This window comes from Cygnus atratus, chromosome 5, assembly GCF_013377495.2.
Source record: "Cygnus atratus isolate AKBS03 ecotype Queensland, Australia chromosome 5, CAtr_DNAZoo_HiC_assembly, whole genome shotgun sequence".
NCBI lineage: Eukaryota > Metazoa > Chordata > Aves > Anseriformes > Anatidae > Cygnus > Cygnus atratus.
In genome coordinates this window covers 40,478,606-40,498,941 of record NC_066366.1, presented here as the reverse complement: position 1 = coordinate 40,498,941, position 20,336 = coordinate 40,478,606, and the positions used below count along the sequence as shown (strand labels likewise).

Here is a 20,336-nt window from a genome sequence, read left to right as displayed (position 1 = left end):
CAAACACGGAAGAACTGGAAAAGAAACATATTAGCATGACAAGGCCAATTAAAAACATGAGACAACTTCTTTATAAGAGACTAGAGCTTCTGTTTGGAAAAGAGATGGTGGGGGAATGACATGAAATACATAAACTCATGAGGCCCAAGAAAAGGTATGGCCAGGGAATGGTTGTTCACTGTTTCTCTAATAGAAAAACAAAGTGATAACAAATAACTATAACTTGTTCATAACAAAGAAAAGGAAATATTTCTTCAGTCAGTGTGGCAGGAAAGAGCAGATACTAAAAGTTTAAATGGATTAAAAAACAGGTGATGAAAAAAATGCTGCTAAATACAGACATCACTTTTGGCTCAGAAAGCCCCTCAGTGCCAAATTGCACCTGGGAGAAAGGTCACTAGTGCTGTCCCAGTTTTACACCCTTTCCTAGACATCTACTACTGGTCATTGCCAAAGACAGTCTGTGGGCTAGCTGGACCTTTGTTCTACCCTAGTACAGCAGTTCTCATGTTTTTATGTTCATTTCTTCCTTACCAGCTCCCTAAAGCAGAATTGGTTCAACAGCACCAACAGCTTAGATCTTGTCTTCCAATTAGTGATTTAAGGATCAAAGAGGACAGTGGATAAAAGAGCACTTGAGTTGTCCAAATGCTGGACAGCAGCACACCAGAGAGGGTGAAGGGGCTGGTGCTGTGGACAGTCTTCTGGTCTGGAAGCATTAAGCTTTCTTCCTGCTGAGTAGGTGTCATGGGGAGACTTTAGCCTCACTGGCTATCTCACGGTTGTCCAAAAGTTTAAAAAGAGCACTTCAGAATTTTCTGGAAGAGATTTTGGTAAATTTGTCTTGAAAGAATGATACTCATTTCCCTGCAAGGGGCCAGGTTTGGTGGACTGAAACTAAGAGGAGCTTAGGTCTGCAGATGATGATGGTTTAATGTGGAATTTCGTGAAAGGAAAAAAAAGCATTGAATTGTCTCTCCCAACCCCAAATTGAAATTTCATTTTCTTCCTCATTTTTTTTCCCCTTGGTAGACTGCCCTATCATTACATTTGTACAAGCAAACATTAAGAGGGAAGACAGCACAACAACATTAAAGACAAAGCAGAGTGACCAAGCAGAAGCCTTAGGAGCTACATACACCCTGACTGAGCTGGCTAGCCCTGGCCATAGCTCAAAGACCACCATGCTCCCGAGACTCATTACTGAATGTGGGCTGCTTAGAGTTTACAGCTGCCCTTCTTGAGCAGGTTTCTATGAGCACTGAGCTGACCTCTCCGCTCACCTTTGTTCATGTGACAAAGACATGCAGAATACATGGAGATGTTTGGCTCCTCCCTCTAGGGCCAACTCTCCCTGTGTATCTGTAAGGCCTACAATGACTGTGTACCCCAGATTTTCCTCCCCACTCCTCTATCTCCTCCCTCCCTCTAGGATTGTATCAAACCTTCAAGTTCACTCCCAGGGCACTTCAAAGGTATGCAAAGCAGAGGGTTGGCATTCTGGCCTCAAACCCAACCTGGATGGTATTCCTGCACTGCAGAGCAATCAGAAGTCAAGATAAAGCTGGCAAAAAATCCTGTAGGGAATGAGTGAGCCACTCACCTTATACCGAAGAGATGAGTTTTGACTCTGTAAGGTGATTTCTGAACATCTGAAGGATTTCCCCTCATAGGAAAGGACAGAGGACTGACCAAAAACAACGCAGGAAACCTTCCCCACTGTCTGAGATACTGCACAGTGTCACAAGGCTTTCACAGAGCAATTTATGATTATTTACCCAGCTGTTCCCCCAGTGAAACCTAACTGTACATTTCTTTTTAATGTATGCTGAAAATGCCATGTACTAGCAGTAGTTATTCAACTGCTGTATAAAGCTATATGTATATCCTTCCTTTAGATGTAGCTAGAGTTCCTAGCTGCAATTCAATGGGCTACGAGTAAGGAGGAAAAAAATCTTCAATATAGTGTTTAGAGTTATTTCTTGAATGTGAACCTACTTTATCAATTACTGTATTTAACATACAAATACTGGACTGTTTGCAGTTTCATAAATAACGTAAGGGATTTAGATTTTGAAACTGCTTTCCAGGATTTTGCACCTGAAGCTGGCAGTATTTGAAAACACGGCCAAGCTGTGCCTTGCAGCAGACTGTAGTCTAGTAACACTGAGAGAACAGACTGTTAAAATAAGCATCTACATCATTTTTCACAGTATACAGAGCCACAATGCATCTGCTTAAAAACAAATATATGTTTGCAGTGAAACATTTCAACAAATCACAGAACTCAGCAGCAAAGTAGTTAAACATTTATGATTTGATTTTATCTCAGCTTGGAATGTCGCTGGAGTGTCCCACTTCTAACAACTGTTTGCTAAGTTAAGGCTTTAGTGTTTACACAGTGCTGAATGAAGCAGCCTGGTCACCAGATGTGAATGCTTCCTTAGACTAGAGCTTTCAATCAGATCACGGTCCTAATGGTCCCTGCTCCAACCTTCTTCCTCAGGACGTCCACCAGCCTTTCCAACCTGAGAGGGGGCAGGGGAGAGGGAGAGGAGAAAAAAAAAGGAAGCTAACGTTAGGAATGTTCTGGCTGAAAGAGACAGTGTTTGCACTGAACCAAGCTGTCCTGGTGGTGGTCACGCTCAGAAACAAAGCACTACTGTAAAAGACAGACATTAAGGGAAAATGCAGACAACTTACGGAAAACTTTTAAACCTACAACTCAATCCATTTGCAGTCAGTGATATATACCAACTTGCTTTTCTTTTGTACTATATGTAGTGTCTGAACCCTCATACAGAACTAACACAAAACCCTTTGCAGTAATCATGGCAAATATACCCTTTGCTATTAGCAGGACATTCGGTTTTTGTACTTTAAAAATCTGAGCAGTCCATGGTTCTTGTTAAATGTAACACTTAGCTGTTGTTTCCCTTAAAAAAATACCATGCCCATTATCCAGCAGTGCGAGATACTTTGATTGTCCAATTTATAAATTTATGCCCCCAAACCTATGCCTTTTATATCAAAAGCTTTTTCAAAATACATAAGAAGGTTTCTGAGGTTGTGCATGCTGATATTTGAAGGTGGCCTGTATGATTGTTATGTAGACTACGCAAAAATTAAGTCTAAGTAAGTGGGACAGAGAACCACCTAATCCTCTCTTAATTTTAATGCATGGGCTATAAGCATGTCCAGCATTTCATTGGCTTAATTTGTTCTTTCCTTTGGTATATCGGCAAACGCATGGGCCTAAATTTGTTCAGGGTTTTTCTATTTGTACACATTTACCTTAAGCACTCCCGTGCAATCAGGCATTCAAGTGATTTCTTCAATTTATCTGTATTTTACTGAATTCTTCCATGAAAGCTCTCCCACCAATAAACTAACTATATAAAACTAGACACTGCGTACTGGAAGTACTGGAATACTTTCAGAGCCATATTATGCACACAACTTTTATAATGGATAAAAACAATTGCAAGTTCATGTAGCTGTATTCACTATTGTGAAGTTGAACAATTTTTCTTATCTGAAAAGACAGATTTTTTTATATTATATAACATGAGGAATGTAGATAGGAAATAAAAATATAACAGCTTTATCAAAACTGTAAAACGTATTTTATCTAATGGGATACATTAGTAACTTCAGTGCAGGAAAACTAGTTAACACATCTTGGATTTATTGTCACAAATCATGACTAACACACATGGTACGTATTGAAACACTCTTGTTTTCCAGGAACCACCAAAGTGCCATGAAGCTACACCTCTTATTGTACTCACCAGGTGACTTAATTCCTGAAACTTGATTAAGAATTCACCACCCTAACACAATTATCAGACACCAGGAAATGTATGGGGAAAGTTCAGCTGGCTCTAGTTGTTCCACAGGGACTCTAAATAATCTGCTTTTAATCACTTTTTAAGCACAGGTAAAAAGGCACTTCTTAGCTATTCCTTTCCCTCCAATTGCCCATGTATCAGTTTTCTGTTTTCAACAGCTGGTGCATTTTTTCTGTATTTGTGACATACATCTATGGCAGCCCTAACTCACTGCAGTCGGTCCATGCAAGTATAAAGTCAGGGATTTCACAGTGTGTTTACTCCTTAAAGTGGATGAATCTATGTTTTCTGTGTTCTAAGACTTTTAACTCATAGTTACTGATAGGTCATATTTTTGTCACCCCCTCCTCCTGAGATGTTCCCCTGTTAAATCAGTTCTTAGTCCATGTGCAATTTCAGAAAGCAATGACAGATCAGTCCTCACCCTCAACAGCAATGACAACTTTCGACCTTTTTACGTTCAGAAGCAGCACTGCAGCTTTCTCACCACTTTAAATATCACTGGAGGTCCCTCTCACTAACACCCTCTCTAATGTGCTTCAGGAACATAAAGGAGAGGAGAAACATTTCAAACCGTCTGGGCAAACAGAAGGTTGGAGCTGCCAATTGTTTTCTGATAAGCAGCAGAAACATAACAAAATTTGAGACCACAGCTTATTTAAATCACCGCTCAGTTAAAAAGAAATCATGTGTGGCTTATAGAAGCAGGGGAAAAATGCCTTCAATAATTGAGGTTTCTTTCAGGGACACAGGTTATAGGGTCACTGCTTACGCACTGTCCTACAATTGGGCTTAGATGTGCACCACTCTGTGACCAACCAATGGCACTGCACATCGGAGCAGGCAAGTTAGTGAGGAGCTGCCCATGTTTGAAGAGAAATACCACTGGGATGAAAGTAGCTGTCTTCTGTTTAACCTTGAAACTGTCAGGCTTCATTGAAAATAATGAGGCTTAACAATCATAGCTTCTGCCTTTCAAATGAATGATGACTGAAATCATCAAAATGAGGTATCCAGCACCAAAAACAAACTGTGCAGGGCTTATTTGCCTTTTGTTTCAGTGATGTGTGGATTTGCAAATTTATTTATTCTTTATTAGAAGAAAGAAAAAAAAAACAGCAGGGGATTAAGAATCCATACCTTTGAAAGAGATTTAAACAATAATGTAAAAGAGAAACTGTAACAGCTATTTATAAGATAAAATAACAGAGGGCAAAATTCACCCCTACACACACACAAGACCCAATATACCACTAAAATCCCACTTAAGCCTACAAAATAATGCTATGGGCTGAATCAGTGGTTAATAACTCTTGATACAGGCCTCAGGGGGCTTTTCAGAACGATAATCCTGGACTCTTTGTTCACCAAGGGCCCAACTCTGCCATCCTGACTCACAATAAGCAACATTTTTCTTTGTGAGTAATAAAAGACAGCTAATAAGGCCATTTGTGTAAATGAGGCACTACCTGCAAGGGGTGAGGATGACAGAATCATGCCTTATTGATCAGGCTTTGCATCAAGCCTGGTGGGTTACTGCAGGCAGCTCCTTTTGGAAGCTGAGCGTCTTAATCTGTGGTCAACTGAAGGAATACCTCAAGATAAAAACTAACTGAAATATCTAAACAGCAGAATGGGAGGTGCTGGGAACTACTCTAAAAGTCTCAGGATCTGCAGAGTTTGATTCAAAATACAGAGGACAGTGACCTGAAGAAAACAGTTTTTATTATTTTGTCCAATCATGATATATCTGCCAGTATAGCCTCACCATACTTTACTTAACTGAAAGAAGTACTGACTACATTTGATAGTATCCTAGGATGCTGGTTTAACAAATGACATTTTTTTTGCTTGTGAAGGAGACAGTCTTCATAGTATCGATGCAACATGCAATATGACACTCAGGAGAAGTTAGCAAAACACTCATCATTGTGAAGAGTCTTGAATTGCAGTGGCTTAATTATTCCTCAGTATCGGGGGAATCTGTGTTTTACTACAGAAATAATAAAAAAAAATACTTGAGGGGCTTGCTGTTATAGTATTACCAGTTTGAACACATACTTTTAAAAGTGTTGCTAAGCTTTAAGAAGTTCCTCATCTTCAGAGGAAGGCTACCTAAACATGAACGTCGCCACCAATGTCTTCCCCAAGACAGATTCTTCACTATTCTCAATTACTCTTCCAATTATTCCAAATTGTATTCTCTTACCACCATCTAACAAAATGCCTATACAGAGAGCATGATGTTATATGGAATATTCTTACATAGTTCCTGAACTGTTTGACAACCTCCTTTGACTTTTAGCAGAGATTTACAGAGTTTTACTCCCTTGAATATAAACTATTTTGGTTCTTCAATCATGCTCAATAAGGCAGACTTACAATTCTTACTGACAGAGAAGTTTGTTTGAGGAGCCCAGAAGCTGGATGTATAGTTGCAAAGATGGTACCTACTGGTGTAACCACTGTATTGCTGACTGCTGAAGAAATCTAGGTTTAAACTGGAGCTTGGGATCAGTAAAAATCCATGTAGATCCTCCCACACTGCTCCTTCTCTGCTCAAAGGAACTCACTCCAAATGAGAGCATTGGCCTTTATCCACAAGTTCTGTACATGACCGAGTTACAGCATCACAGAATAATCCTGCAGGGCATCATGCCCCAGAAGTAGCCAAAATGTATACTCAACTGAAACAAAAAAGCATCCTTCAAGTAGCCTATGCCTTAATCTGCAAAGCAATATATAGACTAGCTGAAAACAATAGCTTCTACCTGCAGATGTGGGGGTTAAGTGATAAAAACAAAACCCTCTTGGATTTTGAAATGCTATATAAAGGTTTATAAACCTAAACTATAACCCTTGGTTATCTTTCCAGTAGATAAGATTAGGCTTAGGCTACGAAGATGGCCTTACTTGCATGATTTCTGGCTTCTTGTGGAATGTGTTTTGTTAACACTAATTCCCTTTAGAAACCAAGGATTTAAAAATATTTTAGGTAAATAAAATGCATTACAAACAATTTAGCAGTTGGGCTCTGTGAATAAGTGACTGTTTTGTGAGCATTCCCACAAACAAATCCACTTAATTTCATCTCAGAATGAAAAAAAAAAACAAAAACAACTCATTTTCTTTTCCTCTCCTTTCCTTCAGTTTTCTTCTTGGATGTATTTCATTGAATCCTACTCAGCATACTTGTTTTCAGACATTTTGTGCAAAAGTGAAGGAAATTAGTGACATGGAGAAGATACTGCTATGCTATGATGCTATCACTTTTCTAGAAACCCGTCACTTGGATAGGATCATTTACTCAAGAAGCTGGAGGAAACTGGTTCAGGTCTACTGTCTGTAGAAGAGAATCACGCTCCAGCTGCTTCCCTCTTCAGGAAGCAGCACTGTGCGAACACTGGGTTCAGGGGGGGCCTTGTTTTCAGTTTCAATTATTGAAGCTGCTCTGATTAAATAAGATGCTTAAATATTCACTGGATCAAAGCCTGGAATGTAAGGGTATGGCCTTGCAGTAAGTGGCCTGTGTGCTACAGAGGCATCTCCTTCTTGCCCTCTGGGTGGTTCAGTGAAAATTTAATTATTCTTATTACTAACTTTAGGTATTATTTTTGCCACCTCAAAACCCTGACTTTTCAACAATAATAATTTTTGATTGACTCACTGAAATACATCACCTGGGTGCATGTAATGGGTCATCTACCAGTCTGTAACAGGAATCTTCATAAATCAACATTTTGCTAAAGACTGCGTGAGCTTATATGGACCTGGCTGCCTCTACCTAGCAAAGTTTCCTCTGCATCTTTTGCACTGGAGACTGTGTGTCTTCTAAATGACACACAGCAGTTCAGCAGCGTTTTTGAACCTGATGCAGGAATTGCTGGGTGAAATTCTGTGCCCTGTGTTAGACAGGTGGCTGGACTGACCGGTATTAACAGCCCTTTCTGGTCTTAAAATCGAATATTAGAGACTGATTTAGCAGCATCAGTGAGCTCTAAACTGTGGTACACCACAGTGTTGAATCTAATTACTCCAGGCACTGCCGCCAATTCCTGCTTGCCCAACACTGTTTGTAATGTCACTCCAAAAAGTATGTTCCATTAAACTTACAGACCTTAAATTTGGCAGGGCAAGCCATTCTGTCTCTGAAAAGCCCTGTCACAAAACAAGCATTCCTATTAAATCCCTTTCAGCGTCTTCTCAACCCAAAAGAGTAATTCTGTATATGATTAAACTTAGAAGTAAATACAGCCAGTTGGGCTCCTGACAGCAGACATATTTCAAAATAAACCTGGCTTACACAGGCCTTGGCTAAAATATTAAGCCTTTATCTGTGGTTCACAATAACTAATCTTGTCAAATCGTTTGCTTTCTACCTTCTGTTTGGAAGATTATGAGCTAGCTCACCATTACTATTCACCTTGTGCCACCACTAGCAGGAGGAAAAGTGAGTGATAAACACAGTTGATCTATTTTGACAGCATTTCACTCTACTTTGCATTCATGTAGATTGGTACACAGTACAGAATAATACAGAATCAGGACTTCTGCTTCTGTGCTGGATTTAATGCCACCTTGTGAAAGGTATTGATCAGAGAACTTCACCTAATTACTCCAGCCTCAGTCCCACAGTTTATATACTGGTTTTATGCAAAGTTCATGACACCTACTTGTGCAAGAAAACCCTTTTCTATGCCTCCTTCCATAAGCTTGAAATACTTTTAGCACTGACAGTTATTGTTTCCACTCACTCGGTATTACAGCTAGTCCCTTTTCTAGGAGAAATCTTGCCACCTAAGCCTACTACTTACTGTGACAGAATTTCCACAAAGTTTGTGCTGATATGAATAGGCAAGCATCTCTTGGATTTTCTTGATGAATACTTCCTGGAACCCCCTGTCATCTGCTTAAGAAAAGCTAGCAGATTTACTTTATTGCTAATATATCTTCCCTGTAGAAAGTATTCCATCACAGTATTTATTCTTTTGAAAAGGGAAAAATATTGCTTCCTATCAGCTCCTAATGAACACCAGTCTGACCCTTTGGTACAACGTCTGGTATCATTATAGAGCCATGATTTACAGGCAGGCTTATTCTGTCTCTGAACAGTTCCCCACCTTTTTTTGGCGAGCAATACAATCTCAGAAAGCAAATATTCTTTCCTTTGAACACTCACAATATGAAGGGAAGGTCAGAACTTTTGTGTAAAGTGCTTAAAAGGCAGACATCAGGTGTATTTTGTATTATGTGTACTTTGCATGGGGCAAAACAGCATGCAGAGAAGGGAAATGACTTGTTGAAGCTCAACCAACCAAGACCGAAAGGACCCACAAACTTTTTTCATGTTTAACTTCATATATAAGTAGTCTTAAACTGAACTGGGTTCCTCATGTACATGCACACACACACACACAAGTATAGGCATAAATGGCTGCAGAATTAGCATCCAAAATTGTTGGATACAGAACCCACCCCTCTCGGTTTCTTAATCCATGCTCTGAATCATGTCAACTAGTAACAACCAGCCAGTTCTCTTATTCTACATCTAGCTGAGATGTACTTCAGGAAATGCAAAAAAAGACTTACTTAGAAGATTTTGTTGTTCTATATCCTTCTTCAGGAACATTAAAAAAAAAAAAAAAAAAGATCAAAAATCTGTTGTCAAAAATAACTACTATTTAAAACCTGCTCAAAACCACAGACAGGATTTCTGATGAAATGTAGGACCAACAGTTTGATAATACATTTAAGGATCTGTGGGGAATGGGGTTACTAAAAGACTCTAAACTTTAAAAGTGTCAGTCTGAAACCACCACATTATACCTTTCTGTGTATTTCAAACAAGCCTTCTTTACAAGGCCAGGTCTGAACTTCTCAGCTGCCTGTTCTGAGGCAGTCCCTCCCCTTTTGGGCACATTCTAGTCAAGCCTTGTTTACAACGAGTTTGTAAAATCTCAAATACTGCTGTACTGATCAGGCTGCTTCCCAAGTCCACCCCATCAAAGCACAACTTTGGCAGACTTCTCTTGATATCACAAACAATGAAGACAACATTAGCTTTTTTCTTGATTCCACAAATATTTTACAAAACCTGATGCAGACTTACTGGCTCTAGACAGCTCTCAGCTATGTTCTGTCTCCCTGAGGTGGTCCCACCCTCGTGACCATGAGTAATCTGGAGCTTGTGGAGAGAAAATTCCTTCCCATAAACCATCATCCAATCCGTCCACTATACATTCAAAATAGTCACTTTTGCATGGGTTTGATGTATTTCAATAAACATTCCTTCCTTGTGTGACTCATGTGATGTTGCCCACACTGGAATGATTTCTATGGTATCATTGAGAGATCAAATAACAATGGAAAAGGGTTTGGATGCAAGAAGAAAGGATTTAGTTGAGCTCCCAGTTGTGATAAGCCATTCACAACGGGCTCAGACTGGTAGCTGAACTCCCCACCCTTCTGGTGTAATTCAGTGGTGCCCACAGACTTCTGGATTCAGGGCGACTCACACTTAGTCATCCTCCTAAAAAGTATTTATAGAAAGAAAAAAAAAAAAAGAGCAGTCTTTTGGCAGTAGTGGACCAACAAAAAATCCATGGATGAAACAACCTCTCCTCTTAATGTTTGCAATGTATTACAGATAGAAGTTATCAATGTGAAGCTTGTCTATTTTGGTGATGTTGCAATGTGGTCCCACATGCAGGGACAAAAACAGAAAAGGTGTCTCACTGCTCATTTGCACATAAAAAATGAGCTTTAAATTACCAGTTGAGACTCAGCATCACAGACCAAAGTGTCTTCTACACGCGTGTAATGTTCTCTAAAACACATCAAAGACCTTTTACCAAGTTATCATCCGTTTAAGGCCATTAAAGTAAAAACGAGCTTCAGTAGCCTCTCTTCGGAAGCAGGCACCAGTCTCCAACTGTCTTTTGCACCATTCCATCATGACAATTCACATGAAATTTTTTTGAACCTTCAAAAAAGGGCCTCTTAGGCCCTTTTTGCTATATGTTCCTTCCATGTGACTGGAAATGAGCTTTAGTGTCACATTTTGTTCTGCTCCTGGGAGATCGGAGAATTCTTGAGTGAGAGGCTGAATGAGGAAAGAAGCAGTGCACCTTCAGCTAATTTCAAGGACAGCTTTAATTTTTCTGAACTGGTGAGCTTACTGACTCAAGCCTTGGTGTCAATTCTGCCTGGTGGTGATGTGAATGAGATTGATTGTAGGAAAAAAGGCTTTTAATTTCTGCTGATACGAGCATAAAAATCTGGCTTTACATCAAGACTCCTGAAATTCTTCAAAAAGCAGAGTAAAATATTTTCCTAGTGTTTAAAATCAGAGACCTATGAAATAACTTTTTGCTGAGTTTTCCAATTAGGATATCCCTTTTATCATATGTAGATGTGCACTTACTATACCCTTCTTTTATATATATATATATATTTATATATTTTAATATATAATCATTTAGTCATATAATTATATGAGGTGACAGAAATTGATGTATTATGAGGCCCAGAGTAAAATGTTAAATATGGTAATTTTATTATACATATCCCAATATCTGCAGTGTCTTCCATTCAAAAGATGAATTCTGATACTTTCTATGGACAAAAATTCCATAATCTGAAACAGAAATGCTAAATTTTGGTCCTAAAGATTTACGACTTACAACAAGTCAGTGTTTAGATCTGTATACTTATACCCACGTCACATACAGCAAAAACCTAGAAAAGGGAAACTGAGAAACTTACCAGTAAAGCAGGGGCAATTATAGGGTTAAAGTTTTTGTTAGCTCTCATACCTACAAACACAATTAATGCTGCCTTTCCAAAAAACCTTGTTCAAAAAAATTAAAAGCTTTGAAAACATCTGGCTATTACTTCCATGACTCAGTATTAGATTAGAAACACAAACTGCAATTTTTTATTGTTGTTGTTGTTGTTGAAGTAGTTCCTTCTTCAGTAAAGGTACACTTTAAGTAGTGGAAAAATGATTTCAAGCTTGCTTAAAATTAAATATTTTGCTGGATTGGGCCTAGTCTGTTATTCCTATCTGATGCTGTAAAGAACCATTCCAGCAATTCTCCAAAAGTTTATATCTAATTCAGAAGCTTCAGTAAGTCTGGGATTTCTTGTTAAGCTTCTGCACATACATTTACAGTATTCAATCTTTTGCATATGTTAAGAAACAGTATGAGTATTAACAGAAAGAACCGCAAATTTATTTTTATTCCTTCAGCCAAGCCACAAATAAATGACTCTTGCAAACAAACCAAATACTATTTAGTAACGGCAATGTAAATGCCATGGATTTATTTTATTTGGATATAAAATATTAAAGTAAATGATTATTTGCTGTGACACTCATTTTATCATCTTGGAAAAAAAGCAAGTCTTAGAAAAAGTTTTCTTGCCTTTCTTCAGGAAGCACTCAATCTGCTTTTCAAAGTTATTTAATATTTTTCCAGAGAATAGTTAACTCTAAGCTTACAAATACTGTGTCAGCATGCTTCCTCCTATTGGGCAAACAACTTCAAAATCTAATTTGTTTGTGTTATTGGCCTTACTAAATATTGGTCTTTGCAAGTCTGGTTTACACCATTTATATTAACTATGCCAACATTCTGATTTTGTTCTGAAGTATTCCACAACAAGCTGATATTATACAATACAAGCCCAAGAGCTAGCCGATCCAGTTTACTGAGTATACTTAGTGTATTTTGCTACTGATAAATCAATAAAACCATGTTGTAATCTACAAACTTCCATCTCTGTGAAGCAGCTATAAGCAAACTGTAAATGAACACACAGGTCAAAAACTGGGATGCCGTGATTATGTTGACTGTGAAAACATTTGACTTTCATAGAATACATTTTAGTGTTTGAGAGAATGAAGTTTCAGCACTGCTTATATTTTCCTGAAAGACTGAGATGATAAATATTCAAATGATGATAAATATTTGTGTTTATATTGTAACTACACATACTTTAAGAAAACAATATCTGCACTGCAATCCATGATTTACAGAGGTTAAATAAATGTAAATCATAGCTACACAAAGAAAATAAACACTTGATTTAGATTGTATACTCAGTTTTGTGTTCTTCATCCATGTGAAACTTCCTGTAGTCAATGGATGGCTTGGGTGTGCAAGGGCTGCATTAAAGTTTTATCTGTAATTCCCTTTTGTTTGGGATTATTATTATTATTATTATTATTTTGTCTTCATTCTGTTAAGTACAACACTGAACATAATTCTGGCATTGACCATAAACAATCAAATGATAAAGGCCTCACTATAATTTATGACACCCAAAATATCCATGAAATTGGTATTCCACAATCTGCTCTGGCACTATCACAGATTATAACTGTATGAGACTTTTGGTACTGATACAACAAAATGATCTACTAAGGGCCATCCTCAAAAGACAAGGAAATACCAAAAGAAATTATGAATCATTAGTACTAGCAAGTGTCTTAGCTGTGGCTCAGATCACCAGATCTGTCTTTCAGGACTCCAGTATTCAGAACAGGACCTGCACAGGCACATTCCTCCTCCAGACTGCACAGAGAGCAAGACAGCACCTTGGGATGGGATTTGTAACAATGGCTATAAGAGAAGAGTGCTCCTAAACTAGCCAGACAGTTTTTGTGTTATTCAGTCAGAAGTTTCTATTTATGCTAACGCAAGTCCTCTCTTCTCTGGGTCAGGAAGTTATTACTGCAAGTGGTAGGTTGCACCAGCCACTCCCTCCACAGCTTGCAAATCCTAACTGGACTGTAACATGGAGCATGCAATTCAAAAACTGGCAAGCAACGCGTCATCCAGTGAAGTGATATGATTCAGTGTGGAAAACACATTTCATTACAGATTTGCAAAAGTAATATATTTCCTTTTGTGCAGAATGAATGGTACTTTAGACATACCAAGAGAAACAAGATCTGTTTAGTGATACCAAAACACAGCATATCTAGAAAGGTCCAGAGAATATGCCCTGAGTGGCTGAATTTGTTCAGCTCACCTTAGATTTGAATGTTAGTTCAATATTTTATTTACTCACAACCCAGGAAACTGATTTCACCCTGTATGTTAAATTTATCTGAAGTTGAACACAACCTTATTGGCTTACTAAATTCTTTTATTACAACAAATATGTATCTTTATAAGACTTTTAAATTCATCATTTCACCAGGCATATTAGTGCAGTCTGAGGGGAATTATTCTGAGAGAAGTCAATGGTGTTAGCGCAGAATTCCAAGTATTTAAATAAATTCTGTCCCTACTATGTACTGCTTTCTGTTAGATCAGACATGACTTTCTTCACACATTTCAATTAGTCTTAATTCCTTACTAAACCTAATTCCTAAAGCAGACTACTTGCAAGCCCATTGCCCCTAAACCTAATAATTTCACATTGCCTGTTTTTGCTACTCTAGTTAATGGTAATATTTTATGTAAGATATGATATACTTGGTACTAGATTTTGTGTTTCAGATTCTCTAATGTTCTTCTTCATGCCTTGCATGCCAAAGAAACTTTACATCAGCTCTGCTGCACAGCAGAATTCTTTGGGGTATGTGGTAGTTTTGCGTGTCTGGGAGTCTTCCATCTGGCTAGTGTGGGTTTCCTAAACACTATAAAACCCCGCCTGTGGAGACTGTATATCTCTTATGGGCCCCATGGAGTTTATAATCTGCTTTTAATCATCGCACGAGGCAGCCAACACATCAGTCCTCATCAAGCAGCTTTTTCCACGTTGAATATCCTTTAATAACTTTTGATCCAGTTCTGAAAGTTCAAAGTTATTGCTGATTTTCATTGCTATCTTACACTGCTACAAGAGTTTCTCCTCCCTCAGCTCCTTCCTTTCGAACTCTCATAGCCATTGACTTCAATCATCTATTACAGTAAGTAAAAAATTCTTAGCACTTTGCCCTCACTTGCTTGTCTTTTGAATGTAGCCACCAGCATCTGTTTCACAGTAAAGTACAGGTCAGATCCTTAGCTGGGACAAATTAATGCAACTCAGTGCAACAGAGCTAAGCCAATTTACTGTAACTAAGAAACTAGCTCTACATTTAATAGAAATGTAGAGTGTCTTGTCTTTGACAAGTCATCAGAACTTACTTTACATCTCAAAATGCAAGCACCAATTACATTATTCCCTATATGATATTAAAAGATTACCAACTATTCAATCCCAGCAGAAATTCACAGCAGCAGACAACATGGTGGTTTTCATTAAAAGCAAAATCACTTTTGACATCTGCTAAATTATTTACTGACACAAATCAGTGAAACTATTAATATCTATGAAACCGTACTACTCATCTCCAGTAGCTAACATGATCTCACATTCAGGATACAGTTTTGTTAAAAAAAAAAAAAAAGGAAAAAAAAAAGAAAAAAAAAGCAGCCTAGTTTTAATAGGGGAGTCTGAACATCTAAATGTGTCATCCTAATAAAATAAGAAATCAAATTATTTTAATTGTTTTGAAAGGTGAAAATAAAAGACATGCATTTTCAAAATTTAAAATAAAACCGAGTTCTCTAACATTTGGTGGTTCCTCCAAAACAAATAGCTCTAAGTCCCAGTGAATGTACAACTTGTTTCTTTTGTGTTGTGCTTCTGCCTGCAATTTCTAATTAACTAGCTCCATTCTTATCTACAACAAGTGACTGAAAGCATACAAGCTACAATATATACTTCAACTAAATATACGTAGGTATGATTTTAAAAGGGAGATAACTAGTTAACAACATTTGCATGAGGCAAAGAGGCTCAATCGGTATAATAAATCAGAAATGCTTGCTTTTAGCTTGTTCCCTGCATAGCTGTGCTGTACTGAATACAATCTGTACATTAAAGATACCATGTTTGCAGTTAAAAATCTCCAGAGACTTTAGACCTATACATAAAGATACTTATTTTACTCTTTTCTGAGACACTGACCTGTATCCTCATTTAAAAATGAACACCACATCTTTATGTTATTAAATCTTTGTTTTGATCTATTAGTATTCACCAACGTGCCATTTTATACAACCCTGCACTGAATAGGCAAGGCTGGAGGTAACCATCTGCAGCTTTAGAGTCTGCGTTTGAATTGATGAAAAGAGCTTTGTGTGTTCATTGCCAAGTTTGATTCTTCCAGTCATTAGACATTCCCCTCAGATCGCATCAATGAAGCGGACTCTCTTACACCCATGTGTTAAATTCTCTTCTCCTCATGGTTTCCTTTGCCAGCTATACTCCAGAAAGACTACCGGGTCTTAGCCACATTCTTCTCACAGCTGTGTTAAAAAAGAGCATCAGAGCGTCTTCCCAAAATCCATATGTGTATCTGGTCAGTCCCCTCTCGGAGGGTCACCTCACATTGTGGTGTGATTATTCAAATATTCATTCTTGTTCTTGAACTGCACTGCTCCAACCACTCTGGGAAAGATTAGACCCTCCAGCAAGCACCGGAGAACGTCTTGGACATCAATGTGAAATGCACACAACTCCTGTACTAGCAAGGCAGATTAGTTTTACTTGCAGAGGAAGGGGACTCTAACCACTTAGTTAATATGCAGCCCTTATTTCTTTTAATTTTTTTATTCTTTTTAATGTGTCAGATGCTGGTAAGAAATGTTTGTTTTTGTTGTCTCATTGATGGACTTATTTATCAGCATAAGCTAAGAAACAAAACTAAGTGAACAACTCTGAAAACAGAAATGATGTTCAGAAACGCTGGAGGGAAATCCAGGAGCACTCAAAATGGGTGCATTCCAATAACAGTGAAAATTACGTGGCCAGAAAACCCACACCTTAGGAAGTAAAGCAAAGATAGTATTTCTTTTATGAGAGACAGTAATTTAATTTGATAAAACTACCTGCTTATTCAGAAGATAGCTTATTTTTTTCTTGTACTCAATAAACTGAAATATTTTATCCAAATTTGTAACTCTCCTGCCTTCCACCTTAAAAGCAAAAAAGAAAAGGAAAAAACAAAACAAAACAAAACAAAACCAAAAAAAAGGAAAAGGTTTCTTTAATAGTTAAGAACAAAACAAGTAAGAATTTCTGGCTCACACCACTTTTATAATTGTTTTGTTCATAGTAAGAACTACTTTGACAAAGTGTGCTGAGTATATGTATCACGATTTATGCTGATTTTCATACCTCTACATTTTAGCATTGCACCATCACTTCATGGATTTGAGTTTGCTTTTAGAAGCAGAAAGGCTACATAGCAATTCTACATGCATACCTTCCGCTACAAACTTAGACATGCAGCTCTGTGAGTATGCGAGTATGACTGCTCACATACGCAGAGCTACACTTTACTGAGATGGAATCATTAAATTGTGAGAAAAAAAAATAAAAGCCCTCAAAGACAAATTGTATTAAAATTCCCCCCAGCTGCAAAGCTGTTGCAGAAAAATAGAACATTTCCTGGAAAAAAAATACATCAAAAGTGGCCTCAACCTTTACTGATAATTGGCTAATATTGATTTGGTATTACATTATAACCTCCTCTGATCTCACTGTCACCAGTAGCCACTCCTCGATCCCAGAGGCTCCAGCAGGAAGGACAGTTTTAAAATATCTTGCTTCCTTTGCTGGCAGAGGCCTTAATTAATTCACAGGCTTTCCCAGCCACCTTCTCCAGGTCAGCCCCATTTCCCTTCTGGGGCTGCACCAGCTGGCTCCCGGCTTCTCTAGCAGGACAAACTTGCGGGGGGCCTGTGGCACCGCGCCAGAGCTCCTGGGGAGTCTGTGCCACTGTCCTTGTTCTTTGTTAATGTCAATGACATATCAAAAATTATATGCTCTACAGAGCATAAGTTAAAAATCTTAAGTACCCCACAAATTGTCATAATTTCCTACTGAATAAATATATGAATAAATATGCACTGTGTTATGTGTACATATACACATATTTATTTACACACTTCACACAGTTAAAATGTGTATTTGTTTTATAAACTAGAATAGTGCTCTATTCAAAGTCTAATATATACCTTGTTAGTATTTCAAAATCAAAATAGATTCAAACAAATGCTGCTAGATCTGCAGGGCTACTCTCCAACCATCACTATTTTCTGTTTCGTACCACCACCCCTGCTAGGACTGCAAATCGTCTTTACAAGCAAGAGTACACAGTTGCAATTCATATATCACACTGCAGTGAGCTGATGCGAGGTGTTCACACTACTTCAGTATCAACAGAATTTGACTATACCTAAGTTCACTACTAAGAGATTCCAATATATCCCCCTTCTGGTTCCCAGGTGCTGTTTCATATGGGATAGGATCCAGAAATTTTTTAGATGCTTTGTGTCCTGATGACTGAAAGCCCAGGACGACTGTTCTGACTTCAGTCTTGCACTTAGAAAGCAACAATTGCAGGTAGGTACACAAATTAAAGAAATTATGGCAACACCATGCAGAAATTCCATCTCCATTGCAAGCTCTGCATGTGATGCTGTCTGCAAACACTCAAGTTTTTAGGAATATTAAAAAATTCTTTAATGCTGCCAGAGAACAGATTAGCAAAGGCACAGTGAACACTAGGAAATTACATGATAGGAAGATACAAAGTACATCTTTTTCAACTTTATTTTAATTATTCTAATTATATTCTTTCTTAGTGAATCTAATAATTATTTTCCTCTTCAGAGTTTTAACTGTTGCTTATGTTATTCAGATATTTTACTGATTAATATTGGGAAACTACTTCATATGGCTGCTAAATATGACTCTCAACAGAATTAAATGTTACTTGGGCATTTAGAAGAATGGCAAATCAAGTAAACAGACATTAAAAAAACCTATTTGGGCTATGAAATGTAGCATCGCATTTCAAATTACAAGCAGCTTGCTCTTAAGACAGTACTAATAATTAATACTACTGTAATTAATACCAAGAAGTCTTTCAGTTGACAGGTTTATAAATTGCCAGTTCCTTTCTGAAATGTAGAGCATCCTACATCTTGGAAATAAAAAGCAAAGCTAACAAATGAGTTCCTGCCTAATTGCCAAACACTGATTTGTATGAAGCAGTTGAATCTACAAAGGAATTGGGAATTCTCAGCCTGGTTTCCCTGCTGATGAGTAAGAACTGTCTGTGTAGTTCTCCCAGAGGTGTCAGAGGAATCTCTATAGTGTCACACAAGGGTTCTTAGCTCAAAGTAAACACACTTTCCACAAACTCAGCTGCTTAATCTGTTTGCAGGTTGAATTATAAGATGGGGGTGGATGACTCTGGGTGCTGGGAAGACGCACAGAGCATTTCCACAGTTTCTTGGTAAAAAAGGCATGCTATTGTCATCAAAAGGCTTCAATCAATTGTTTAATTTTGCTATAGGCTCAGTGGTGTGATCTTAGCAATAATGAAAACTAACCTTACCAAAATTTTCCCAAGTAGTTGAGCATGTTAAATTGCATAAATACTTTTTACTATAGCAGTGCATCACCACTACTTTAATTCGGGTTGTGCTTGCACTTCTACTCTAGGCACTGTGGTTACACGGGATTAAACAAGAATTCTCTAAAACAAGAACAAAACAAAAACATTCTTCACTTAACTATAGGTTGCCAGTAAGCATTTATAAATAAAACAAAACACAACAACTTTAAAATCAAGCAGCGTACAGGAAGGTTTAGCCAACATTCACTTTTAGGTGCTGCAATTATTTTTCATAGTTTTATTTTTATCAAGCATGTTTAATGCACCTGCTGAAGTTTCAAAAATATCTAAATGTTCAGAATAAAGATCTGAATGATTCTCAGCCACTGGAGGTTTTAAAGAGATGACTGAAAGGATGTATTTTCATATACATATATTAATTATATTTTAGGTAGTTAAAAATAATTCTTAACAATATAAAAATGTAATTTGCATATTTTGTAATAGGAAACATCACCATGATTTCCTTTTTAAACAGGAAGAACTCTTATTAGGTCCTTGAAATATTTTATAAGCCAACTCCTAGCTACTCTCGAAATATGTTACAGACATTAAAGTTGAAGAAAAATACGGACTGATGGGAAAATATGCAATTCAGCCTCGACAGCCTTGGAAGGGTGTGAGAAGGGCATTTTGCAGCTGATAAATGCAATGCAGCAATGAGAAACGCCAGACTATGAAGAGGCAAAGCCTATACATTTGCCTATATCCCAGCAATCAGACCTTCAGAAGCTTCTGTGCTAGTAATAACTTGTGACAATAAGGACTTCAACAGAGACGAACTTCAGGTTTTGAAGTTCAGTAACCTTTCAACAGAGAATTGTATGGTGGGAAGAAGAATGCAATCCCTGCGCATCCATTCAGAGACTTCCTGCCGATTTCAGTGAGATTTTGAAGCCATTCCCTAAACAACCCCATCTGCATTTCCTGTATGAATCATGCCAGACAGGAAATCATGAGAACCTGAAGGTTCTACCATGCAATTATAAAGGCAAATACTCTGTTGCTATAGA

At 37.8% G+C, this 20,336-nt stretch overlaps 1 protein-coding gene across 8 annotated transcripts in view; it reads right to left on the bottom strand.

Moving 5' to 3' along the window:
* The window catches only part of MIPOL1 (mirror-image polydactyly 1), a 195,814-nt gene that overhangs the window by 4,034 nt on the left and 171,444 nt on the right, over positions 1-20,336 (bottom strand). For all 8 annotated transcript variants that reach the window (XM_035539326.2, XM_035539331.2, XM_035539327.2 and 5 more), the window contains one exon: positions 1,604-2,528. In XM_035539326.2, coding sequence (XP_035395219.1) covers positions 2,462-2,528 — 67 coding nt within the window. In that variant the 3' untranslated portion in view covers positions 1,604-2,461. The remainder of the gene's footprint in view (positions 1-1,603; positions 2,529-20,336) is intronic.